Consider the following 12,765-nt stretch of genomic DNA (forward strand, 5'->3'; position numbering starts at 1 on the left):
AAATATTTTTTTTGAAATGGAAACATAAAATAAAATTCCTTTTTGTGAAAAAATTTTCTCTTAATAGAAATTATTGGATACGAACAAATATTTCTTTTTGCAGAGGAAGAAAAAAACATTTTTTGTTTGTTGGTTTCTTTTTCTTTGAAAAAAAATAAAAAATATTTTTTCCGAACTGAAAAAAAAATGTTTTGTTGCTTTACGGATTGGATACGAACAAATATTTCTTTTTCTTCGTACCAGAATATTTTAAAATTGCTATATACCTACAAGAAATTGAAAAATAACCACATCTTTTAACAGAAATTAGAATTGCATACGAACAAATATTTCTTTTTCCAAAGAAAGAAAAAAACATGTTTGTTGGTTTCTATTTCTTTGAAAAAAAAAAAAATAAAAAATATTTTTTCCGAACTGAAAAAAAAATGTTTTGTTGCTTTACGGATTGGATACAAACAAATATTTCTTTTTGCAAAGAAAGAAAAAACATTTGTTTGTTGGTTTCTTCTTCTTCGTATTTTAAAATATATAAAAAAAATGAAAAATATACACATCTCTTAATAGAAATTATTTGTCGTCCTGAAAAGGACGGTTTTTTTTTGTTTGCTGTCACTACATAGATTTAAGCACTTTTCTCTGTCTTCTTTGGCAACAAAACAGCTTGAATATTTGGAAGAACACCTCCTTGTGCGATAGTGACTCCAGAAAGTAATTTATTCAATTCCTCGTCGTTCCGAATAGCCAATTGCAAATGGCGGGGAATAATTCTAGTTTTTTTGTTGTCACGAGCAGCATTTCCCGCCAATTCCAAGACTTCTGCCGCCAAATATTCCATCACAGCTGCCAAATACACAGGGGCACCGGCTCCGACGCGCTCAGCATAGTTTCCCTTTCGCAGCAGACGATGAATACGACCAACAGGGAATTGTAATCCAGCACGATTAGAGCGGGACTTTGCCTTTCCCTTCACTTTTCCACCTTTACCACGACCAGACATTTTATATTATTGTTTTTTAAATATTTTTTACAAAAGAAAAAACACAAGAGAGCTCACTATTTCACTGTTCACTGTATCACTGCACACTGTAGAATGACAAAATTTTCGAACTGTGCGCTGTCTTTTATCTAAATTTTCGTATGCTCGCACACAGAAAAAAGAGGGTTGTGGCCTTAGAAAGCCGTTGTGGAAAGAGACAATATAATTCGTGAGTTTTTCAGAAAAATTCACAGTTCTCGTTCAGTCGTCATTGTGTGCAGTTCGTTAATAGTGAAAGTGAAGTGAATTATAAAAATAAAATGCCGCCAAAAACTAGTGGTAAAGCAGCTAAAAAAGCCGGAAAGGCACAAAAAAATATCACCAAGACCGATAAGAAGAAGAAGCGCAAGAGGAAGGAAAGCTACGCAATCTACATTTACAAAGTTTTGAAGCAAGTTCATCCTGACACTGGAATTTCATCGAAGGCCATGAGCATCATGAATAGTTTTGTGAACGACATCTTCGAAAGAATTGCTGCTGAAGCCTCTCGCTTAGCTCACTACAACAAGCGTTCAACAATCACAAGTCGGGAAATCCAGACTGCCGTGCGATTGTTGTTGCCTGGTGAACTAGCCAAGCATGCTGTTAGTGAAGGAACAAAGGCGGTTACCAAATACACAAGCTCGAAGTAATTTTTTTTTATTGAATTTCTTCAAAAATGGCCCTTTTCAGGGCCGCAAAAATATCAATAAGAGATTAGAGAATTGAAAAAAAAATATTTTTTCTACCTGCGGAAAAATTCGTTAAATAAATATTTTTATTTGTGATTGAAGTAATTTTTTTTTATTTAATTTCTTCAAAAATGGCCCTTTTCAGGGCCGCAAAAATATCAATAAGAGATTAGAGAATTGACAAAAAAATATATTTTTTTTTCTACCTGCGGAAAAATTCGTTAAATAAATATTTTTATTTGTGATTGTAAGAGTATTTTCTATGAAAAAAATAAATTTTGTAAATTGTTCCAGACGCCACGTGAATCATGTCGCGTCCAATAGAAACACAAACATTTTTTTTATTGTTCTACGCATCGTGTACAGTCTCGAAGCGTCGCAAAAGTTTTAATAAGAAACTAGAGATTTGAGAAGAAAGGTATATACATATATTTTTTTTGCCTGTGGAATGATTTTATGAATCTATTTTGTTTTTCTTTGTGATTTTTGATTAGAAAATATATTTTCTATCAAAAGAAATACAAAAGTTAGTTCTGTTAATTGTTCCAGACACCACGTGTATCGTGCCGAGTCAAGTAGAAACGAAAAACATACAAAAAATACATTTTATTAAATAATTTTGTTTGTTTTGTTCTACCCATCGTGTCCAGTTATGTCGCTATGTGTACAGTGTACAGTCACGTAGCGTCACAAAAATATCTATAAAATATTAGAGAATTAAATTTGTTTGTGTTTTTTGATGTCAGATGTATGTAATTTCTATGAAAAGAAATACAAAATTCTTGTTATTTTGTTTAAGATTTTTTTTATTGTTCTACGCATCGAGTACAGTCTCGAAGCGTCACAAAATTTTTAATAAGAAACTAGAGAATTTAAAGAAATGCATGTTTTCTTTGCCTGTGGAATACATATTGTTTTTTGTTTTAATTTTTGATTACAAAATATATTTTCTATGAAAAGAAATACAAAACTTACTTTTGTTGATTGTTCCAGACACGACGTGTATCATGCCGAGTCAACTAAAAACAAAAAAATATAAATTTTGTTTGTATTGTTCTACCCATCGTGTCCAGTTATGTCGCTATGTGTACAGTCACGTAGCGTCGCAAAAACATCTAGGTATAAAATATTAGAGAATTAAATTTGTTTGTGTTTTTTGATGTCAGATGTACGTATGTAATTTCTATGAAAAGAAATACAACACTCTTGATAATATTTTGTTTAAGAATTTTCTTAATTGTTGCGGATATACTTCATGTCGCGTCCAGTCGATAAAAATATATGAAAATATATGTAATTTCTATGAAAAGAAATACAAAACTCTTGATAAATTGTGTAAGAATTTTTTTATTTGTTGCAGGAATGCGTCATGTCGCGTCCAGTCGATAAAAATATATGAAAAACATATGTAATTCCTGAAATAAAATACAAAACTCTTGATATTTTGTTTAAGAATTTTGTAAATTGTTGCAGGTATACGTCATGTCGCGTCTAGTCCATAAAAATACATGAAAACAAATACCTACATTTTGCCAAAGTATTTCGTTTGTATTTTTCTACGCATCGTGTACAGTCACATAGCGTGGAAACATTTCAATAATTACGTAGGTATTAGAGAAATGCAAAAAAAGAAAAATATGTTGTTGTCTTATTTGATAGTAAAAGTATTTTCTATGAAAGATATTTATTGTTGAAGGCATCGCATCGCGTCCAATCACAAAAAAGTAGAAAATAAACAGTACAGTCTCGCCCATACATATCGCATCGTACCTAGTAGCTGTACTTAGAAAATAGGCGCAAAAATATATATTATTTATTTGTATTGATATTTCCTTTCTTTCTGCCCAATGAGAAATACATATGAATACAAATAAATTAAGTTTGCTTTTGAATACCTATTTCATAAAAAAAACTATTTTCTGTAGAACAAAAAAAGGACGAAAATAAATGCAAAACTAAATACGTTTTCGGTTGTTCAGTCTCGCCCAGACAAATCGCATCGTGCCTAGTAGCTGTAGTAAGAAAATAGGCGCAAAAATATATTATTTATTTGTATTGATATTTCCTTTCTTTCTGCCCAATGAGAAAAACATATGAATACAAATAAATGAAGTTTGCATTTGCAATACCTATTTCATTAAAAAAAGTATTTTCTGTAGAACAAAAAAGCGCGAAAATAAATGCAAAACAAAATACGTTTCCGTTTGTTCAGTAGTGGTAGTCCCGTAGCGGCGACAGCGCGCGCCGGCCGCGCGGCGGCGTCGCATCGCATCTAGCCACTTCACCACTTATCCCGTCGCCGTTGCTCCACCAGCCCATCGCATCTCAACGCTATCATCGAGATAGTCCAAAAATTCTCCCTCCTTTTTAATAAAAAATTAAAAAAAAAAAGTTTTTATATCTCATTTTAGTATATTTTTTGTAGCCCTGAAAAGGACTGTGGATTTTTGTTTTGATTTCAACTTTGTTTTTCATTGAAATGGAAATTTTACTTCTTTGCCTTTTTAACAGCGACTGCCTTTTTTGGCTTGGCTGCTGCTGTGGCTGATTTTGCTTTTGGCACTTTAGGTTTAGGCGCGGCTGCCTTTGCTTTTGTTGGCTTTGCCTTAACTGCACTCGTTTTTTTAACACTTTTCACTTTTGGTTTTTCCACCTTCTTTTTATCTGCACTGGCACTTTTTTTTGTTGTGGCGGCTACTTTTTTTACTTTCTTTTCACCAGACACTTTTTTTAATTTTTTGTCACCAGCAGCGGCAGCTTTTGGTTTGGCGGCAGATTTTTTCTTCTCAGCAGACTTGGCCTTTGGTTCCTTGTTGGCACTAGGCGACAATTTAAAAGAACCCGCAGCTCCTTTTCCTTTGGTTTGCACTAATTTACCACTTATTACAGCACCTTTTAAATATTTTTTTATAAACGGAGCAAGTTTTTGTACATCAACTTTGTAAGTAGCAGCAATATATTTTTTGATTGCCAAAAGGGAAGAACCACCGCGATCTTTCAATGTTTTAATTGCCGCATCCACCATTTGCTGAGTCGGAGGATGAGTTGGTGCCGATTTTGGTTTTTTTGACCCACTTGCGGCGGCAGCTTTTTTTGGTTTTTTTTCCGCAACGATTGCAGGAGACGTAGCTACAGTATCTGCCATTTTGAATTCACTATTATTAATCACTTTAGAGCACAATTTTAAGAAATAGAAACACGTTTTTGTTAAAATTGCGCCAAATCCGCACCTACAGAAACGGCTAAATGAGAATCAAAGAGAGCGAAGGTATACAAAAAATTCATTTTGTACATAATTTGTACACTTTTGCAACTTAGTTTCCTCTTAAAACTTCAAAAATTTACGTCTTTTCGACCTAAATATTATAAAACAATTGACAAAATTTATTCTTACAATAATAATAGATAATTTAATAAATAATTTGATTGAAAAAACACTATCTATCAATGCATTAATAACAATTAAAGTAAATGTTTGGTGGTATTTTTTTAATACTTACCAACAAGAATGTTTATATTTAATAAATTAAACATATTTTCAGCTTGAAATTATTTTTAACATAAAGCTGATAGTTTATTTAAACTAAATAACTAAAAATTTCATCAAATTCTTACTTAATTTCTTTTTAATAAAATTAAAACAATATGGGTAATGAAACGCGTAGCATTTTTTCCCTAGGCTGTAACTTTTTCTTAGAAAATTTGTTAAACATTATCCCAAGCAAGAAAACAAATGAAAAACTATATTTATATTATTTTGTTCATAAATATTAAATATTTAATCCATAACAAACATTAAAATACCAAAAATTTAAACAAATAATCAAGCAATCAAAACTCATAAACTATCGAATATTCGCTTGCCAAGGTTTACAAATTCACATTTGTATTACAAAAATCTGTACATTGAAAAAAAAACTTTCTTGCTTCAAAATTTGCCTTCAGATATATAAAAAAAAAACAAAGCATAGACTTATAAAATACATCATTGAAATATTAAAAATTAAAACACACAAAACTCAAACATTTTCGAGTATTGACTTGCTTAGTAGACAAATTCACATTTTTACGAGTATTACAAAAAACTGTACATAGAAAAAAATTCTTACTTGAAAATTTGCCTTCAGACATAAAAAAAAGAAGCAATGCCTTATAAAATAACTATAATTAAAAAAGAAAAACAAAATTCATAAATTTTCGAGCATTGGCTTGCGTAGGTATAAATATTTTCATTTGTATGATAAAAACTATGCATAGAAAGCAAGCAATAACATTTTCAAAATTTGCCTTCAAAGTAAATTATCACATTATCTTTCTACCTAAAATAAAAAAAAAATCGTGGAAATCGATAGGTACGTAATTACTAGATTGAATTAAAATTCATTTATATCTCTTTTAAATATTTTGTGGTCCTGAAAAGGACCGTTGAATATTTTTTTTAACCTCGATGATTTAAGCACGTTCGCCACGGATGCGTCTGGCCAATTGAATGTCTTTTGGCATAATTGTGACACGTTTGGCATGGATGGCGCACAAATTTGTGTCTTCAAACAGGCCAACCAAATAAGCTTCACTTGCTTCTTGAAGCGCCATAACAGCTGAGCTCTGGAAACGCAAATCTGTTTTGAAATCTTGAGCAATTTCACGAACTAAACGTTGGAAAGGCAATTTACGAATTAACAATTCGGTGCTTTTCTGATAACGACGAATCTCACGAAGAGCCACTGTTCCAGGACGATAACGATGTGGTTTCTTTACACCTCCTGTTGCTGGAGCACTTTTACGAGCTGCCTTTGTTGCCAGTTGCTTACGTGGGGCTTTTCCACCAGTCGATTTACGGGCAGTTTGCTTTGTACGAGCCATGATTTCACTTTTTTTCACTTCACTAATAAACACAACACTTTTGTTCACAATTTTTTTAGAAAAATCGAATGTAGATTTCTGTTTAAGTCATTAAATTGGCTATTCATGTTTCCGTTCGACTGTTTTTTTCATTTTCGTTGTCGATTTATTTGGCCAATCAAAATTAAGAATTGTTATGAAAAATAAGTATAAATACTTGTGGTATTTCGAGCGAAGAGCCACAGTTTAACAGTGACTCTTGTGCAGTGCAGTTCTCTAGTTCAGTTTAAGTGTTTTTTAATTAAATAAATAAAAATGACTGGTCGTGGTAAAGGAGGAAAAGGTTTGGGCAAAGGCGGAGCTAAGCGGCATCGTAAGGTATTGCGTGATAACATTCAAGGAATCACGAAACCAGCAATTCGTCGATTGGCTCGTCGTGGAGGTGTAAAACGTATTTCTGGTTTGATTTACGAAGAAACACGTGGAGTGTTGAAAGTTTTTCTGGAAAATGTTATCCGAGATGCCGTTACTTACACCGAACACGCTAAGCGTAAGACAGTTACAGCTATGGATGTAGTTTACGCTTTGAAGAGACAAGGGCGTACTCTTTACGGTTTCGGAGGTTAAGAATTTTATTCGAAACAAACAATCGGTCCTTTTCAGGACCACAATTAAATATAAAAGAGATTGAAAATAGAAATCATACACCGTTGACGAACAAAATACCTAATTTTTTTTCATTTGCCAATGAATATATGTATGTATATACTAAATACCTGATGATTATCAAAAAAAATTATTTTGCTAATTTACTTACTTTTTTGTACCAAAATATTTTTTTTGAAATGGAAACATAAAATAAAATTCCTTTTTGTGAAAAATTTTTTTTTTTTGCTTTAGTCGCAAAAACATATTTTATTCCTTGTATTATTCTTTTTTCGAAATGGAAACAAAAATTAAATAAAATTCCTTTTTCTGAAATTTTTTTTGTTGCTTTGCATATTTTATTCTTTTTTCCGTAGAAAAAATTTTTTTTTTTGCTGCTTTACGGATTGGATACGAACAAATATTTCTTTTTCCAAAGGAAGAAAAAACATTTGTTTGTTGCTTTCTTTTTCTTCGTACGAGAATATTTTAGAATATATACAAAAAATTGAAAAATAAACACATCTCTTAATAGAAATTATTGGATACGAACAAATATTTCTTTTTGCAGAGGAAGAAAAAAACATTTTTTGTTTGTTGGTTTCTTTTTCTTTGAAAAAAAATAAAAAATATTTTTTCCGAACTGAAAAAAAAATGTTTTGTTGCTTTACGGATTGGATACGAACAAATATTTCTTTTTCTTCGTACCAGAATATTTTAAAATTGCTATATACCTACAAGAAATTGAAAAATAACCACATCTTTTAACAGAAATTAGAATTGCATACGAACAAATATTTCTTTTTCCAAAGAAAGAAAAAAACATGTTTGTTGGTTTCTATTTCTTTGAAAAAAAAAAAAATAAAAAATATTTTTTCCGAACTGAAAAAAAAATGTTTTGTTGCTTTACGGATTGGATACAAACAAATATTTCTTTTTGCAAAGAAAGAAAAAACATTTGTTTGTTGGTTTCTTCTTCTTCGTATTTTAAAATATATAAAAAAAATGAAAAATATACACATCTCTTAATAGAAATTATTTGTCGTCCTGAAAAGGACGGTTTTTTTTTGTTTGCTGTCACTACATAGATTTAAGCACTTTTCTCTGTCTTCTTTGGCAACAAAACAGCTTGAATATTTGGAAGAACACCTCCTTGTGCGATAGTGACTCCAGAAAGTAATTTATTCAATTCCTCGTCGTTCCGAATAGCCAATTGCAAATGGCGGGGAATAATTCTAGTTTTTTTGTTGTCACGAGCAGCATTTCCCGCCAATTCCAAGACTTCTGCCGCCAAATATTCCATCACAGCTGCCAAATACACAGGGGCACCGGCTCCGACGCGCTCAGCATAGTTTCCCTTTCGCAGCAGACGATGAATACGACCAACAGGGAATTGTAATCCAGCACGATTAGAGCGGGACTTTGCCTTTCCCTTCACTTTTCCACCTTTACCACGACCAGACATTTTATATTATTGTTTTTTAAATATTTTTTACAAAAGAAAAAACACAAGAGAGCTCACTATTTCACTGTTCACTGTATCACTGCACACTGTAGAATGACAAAATTTTCGAACTGTGCGCTGTCTTTTATCTAAATTTTCGTATGCTCGCACACAGAAAAAAGAGGGTTGTGGCCTTAGAAAGCCGTTGTGGAAAGAGACAATATAATTCGTGAGTTTTTCAGAAAAATTCACAGTTCTCGTTCAGTCGTCATTGTGTGCAGTTCGTTAATAGTGAAAGTGAAGTGAATTATAAAAATAAAATGCCGCCAAAAACTAGTGGTAAAGCAGCTAAAAAAGCCGGAAAGGCACAAAAAAATATCACCAAGACCGATAAGAAGAAGAAGCGCAAGAGGAAGGAAAGCTACGCAATCTACATTTACAAAGTTTTGAAGCAAGTTCATCCTGACACTGGAATTTCATCGAAGGCCATGAGCATCATGAATAGTTTTGTGAACGACATCTTCGAAAGAATTGCTGCTGAAGCCTCTCGCTTAGCTCACTACAACAAGCGTTCAACAATCACAAGTCGGGAAATCCAGACTGCCGTGCGATTGTTGTTGCCTGGTGAACTAGCCAAGCATGCTGTTAGTGAAGGAACAAAGGCGGTTACCAAATACACAAGCTCGAAGTAATTTTTTTTTATTGAATTTCTTCAAAAATGGCCCTTTTCAGGGCCGCAAAAATATCAATAAGAGATTAGAGAATTGAAAAAAAAATATTTTTTCTACCTGCGGAAAAATTCGTTAAATAAATATTTTTATTTGTGATTGAAGTAATTTTTTTTTATTTAATTTCTTCAAAAATGGCCCTTTTCAGGGCCGCAAAATTATCAATAAGAGATTAGAGAATTGACAAAAAAATATATTTTTTTTTTCTACCTGCGGAAAAATTCGTTAAATAAATATTTTTATTTGTGATTGTAAGAGTATTTTCTATGAAAAAAATAAATTTTGTAAATTGTTCCAGACGCCACGTGAATCATGTCGCGTCCAATAGAAACACAAACATTTTTTTTATTGTTCTACGCATCGTGTACAGTCTCGAAGCGTCGCAAAAGTTTTAATAAGAAACTAGAGATTTGAGAAGAAAGGTATATACATATATTTTTTTTGCCTGTGGAATGATTTTATGAATCTATTTTGTTTTTCTTTGTGATTTTTGATTAGAAAATATATTTTCTATCAAAAGAAATACAAAAGTTAGTTCTGTTAATTGTTCCAGACACCACGTGTATCGTGCCGAGTCAAGTAGAAACGAAAAACATACAAAAAATACATTTTATTAAATAATTTTGTTTGTTTTGTTCTACCCATCGTGTCCAGTTATGTCGCTATGTGTACAGTGTACAGTCACGTAGCGTCACAAAAATATCTATAAAATATTAGAGAATTAAATTTGTTTGTGTTTTTTGATGTCAGATGTATGTAATTTCTATGAAAAGAAATACAAAATTCTTGTTATTTTGTTTAAGATTTTTTTTATTGTTCTACGCATCGAGTACAGTCTCGAAGCGTCACAAAATTTTTAATAAGAAACTAGAGAATTTAAAGAAATGTATGTTTTCTTTGCCTGTGGAATACATATTGTTTTTTGTTTTAATTTTTGATTACAAAATATATTTTCTATGAAAAGAAATACAAAACTTACTTTTGTTGATTGTTCCAGACACGACGTGTATCATGCCGAGTCAACTAAAAACAAAAAAATATAAATTTTGTTTGTATTGTTCTACCCATCGTGTCCAGTTATGTCGCTATGTGTACAGTCACGTAGCGTCGCAAAAACATCTAGGTATAAAATATTAGAGAATTAAATTTGTTTGTGTTTTTTGATGTCAGATGTACGTATGTAATTTCTATGAAAAGAAATACAACACTCTTGATAATATTTTGTTTAAGAATTTTCTTAATTGTTGCGGATATACTTCATGTCGCGTCCAGTCGATAAAAATATATGAAAATATATGTAATTTCTATGAAAAGAAATACAAAACTCTTGATAAATTGTGTAAGAATTTTTTTATTTGTTGCAGGAATGCGTCATGTCGCGTCCAGTCGATAAAAATATATGAAAAACATATGTAATTCCTGAAATAAAATACAAAACTCTTGATATTTTGTTTAAGAATTTTGTAAATTGTTGCAGGTATACGTCATGTCGCGTCTAGTCCATAAAAATACATGAAAACAAATACCTACATTTTGCCAAAGTATTTCGTTTGTATTTTTCTACGCATCGTGTACAGTCACATAGCGTGGAAACATTTCAATAATTACGTAGGTATTAGAGAAATGCAAAAAAAGAAAAATATGTTGTTGTCTTATTTGATAGTAAAAGTATTTTCTATGAAAGATATTTATTGTTGAAGGCATCGCATCGCGTCCAATCACAAAAAAGTAGAAAATAAACAGTACAGTCTCGCCCATACATATCGCATCGTACCTAGTAGCTGTACTTAGAAAATAGGCGCAAAAATATATATTATTTATTTGTATTGATATTTCCTTTCTTTCTGCCCAATGAGAAATACATATGAATACAAATAAATTAAGTTTGCTTTTGAATACCTATTTCATAAAAAAACTATTTTCTGTAGAACAAAAAAAGGACGAAAATAAATGCAAAACTAAATACGTTTTCGGTTGTTCAGTCTCGCCCAGACAAATCGCATCGTGCCTAGTAGCTGTAGTAAGAAAATAGGCGCAAAAATATATTATTTATTTGTATTGATATTTCCTTTCTTTCTGCCCAATGAGAAAAACATATGAATACAAATAAATGAAGTTTGCATTTGCAATACCTATTTCATTAAAAAAAGTATTTTCTGTAGAACAAAAAAGCGCGAAAATAAATGCAAAACAAAATACGTTTCCGTTTGTTCAGTAGTGGTAGTCCCGTAGCGGCGACAGCGCGCGCCGGCCGCGCGGCGGCGTCGCATCGCATCCAGCCACTTCACCACTTATCCCGTCGCCGTTGCTCCACCAGCCCATCGCATCTCAACGCTATCATCGAGATAGTCCAAAAATTCTCCCTCCTTTTTAATAAAAAATTAAAAAAAAAAAGTTTTTATATCTCATTTTAGTATATTTTTTGTAGCCCTGAAAAGGACTGTGGATTTTTGTTTTGATTTCAACTTTGTTTTTCATTGAAATGGAAATTTTACTTCTTTGCCTTTTTTGGCTTGGCTGCTGCTGTGGCTGATTTTGCTTTTGGCACTTTAGGTTTAGGCGCGGCTGCCTTTGCTTTTGTTGGCTTTGCCTTAACTGCACTCGTTTTTTTAACACTTTTCACTTTTGGTTTTTCCACCTTCTTTTTATCTGCACTGGCACTTTTTTTTGTTGTGGCGGCTACTTTTTTTACTTTCTTTTCACCAGACACTTTTTTTAATTTTTTGTCACCAGCAGCGGCAGCTTTTGGTTTGGCGGCAGATTTTTTCTTCTCAGCAGACTTGGCCTTTGGTTCCTTGTTGGCACTAGGCGACAATTTAAAAGAACCCGCAGCTCCTTTTCCTTTGGTTTGCACTAATTTACCACTTATTACAGCACCTTTTAAATATTTTTTTATAAACGGAGCAAGTTTTTGTACATCAACTTTGTAAGTAGCAGCAATATATTTTTTGATTGCCAAAAGGGAAGAACCACCGCGATCTTTCAATGTTTTAATTGCCGCATCCACCATTTGCTGAGTCGGAGGATGAGTTGGTGCCGATTTTGGTTTTTTTGACCCACTTGCGGCGGCAGCTTTTTTTGGTTTTTTTTCCGCAACGATTGCAGGAGACGTAGCTACAGTATCTGCCATTTTGAATTCACTATTATTAATCACTTTAGAGCACAATTTTAAGAAATAGAAACACGTTTTTGTTAAAATTGCGCCAAATCCGCACCTACAGAAACGGCTAAATGAGAATCAAAGAGAGCGAAGGTATACAAAAAATTCATTTTGTACATAATTTGTACACTTTTGCAACTTAGTTTCCTCTTAAAACTTCAAAAATTTACGTCTTTTCGACCTAAATATTATAAAACAATTGACAAAATTTATTCTTACAATAATAATAGATAATTTAA

The 12,765-nt window shown here is 32.1% G+C and overlaps 2 protein-coding genes across 2 annotated transcripts; both read right to left on the reverse strand.

Moving 5' to 3' along the window:
- Positions 1–614: 614 nt before the first annotated feature.
- Positions 615–1,032, reverse strand: LOC129948856 (histone H2A). Its single transcript, XM_056059972.1, has one exon. The coding sequence runs from the start codon at positions 995–997 to the stop codon at positions 623–625; it is 375 nt and encodes a 124-aa protein (XP_055915947.1). The 5' UTR covers positions 998–1,032; the 3' UTR covers positions 615–622.
- Positions 1,033–8,276: 7,244 nt separating this feature from the next.
- LOC129948855 (histone H2A) lies at positions 8,277–8,694 on the reverse strand. The gene has a single exon (XM_056059971.1). It carries the CDS (start codon positions 8,657–8,659, stop codon positions 8,285–8,287), a length of 375 nt encoding a protein of 124 aa, XP_055915946.1. The 5' UTR covers positions 8,660–8,694; the 3' UTR covers positions 8,277–8,284.
- Positions 8,695–12,765: the final 4,071 nt, after the last annotated feature.

This window comes from Eupeodes corollae, chromosome 3 (assembly GCF_945859685.1).
Source record: "Eupeodes corollae chromosome 3, idEupCoro1.1, whole genome shotgun sequence".
NCBI classification, from domain to species: domain Eukaryota; kingdom Metazoa; phylum Arthropoda; class Insecta; order Diptera; family Syrphidae; genus Eupeodes; species Eupeodes corollae.

What these genes read in the sequence shown, in the direction of transcription:
- LOC129948856 (XM_056059972.1), bottom strand. Translation starts at nt 997, where the DNA reads ATGTCTGGTCGTGGTAAAGGTGGAAAAGTGAAGGGAAAGGCAAAGTCC.
- LOC129948855 (XM_056059971.1), bottom strand. Translation starts at nt 8,659, where the DNA reads ATGTCTGGTCGTGGTAAAGGTGGAAAAGTGAAGGGAAAGGCAAAGTCC.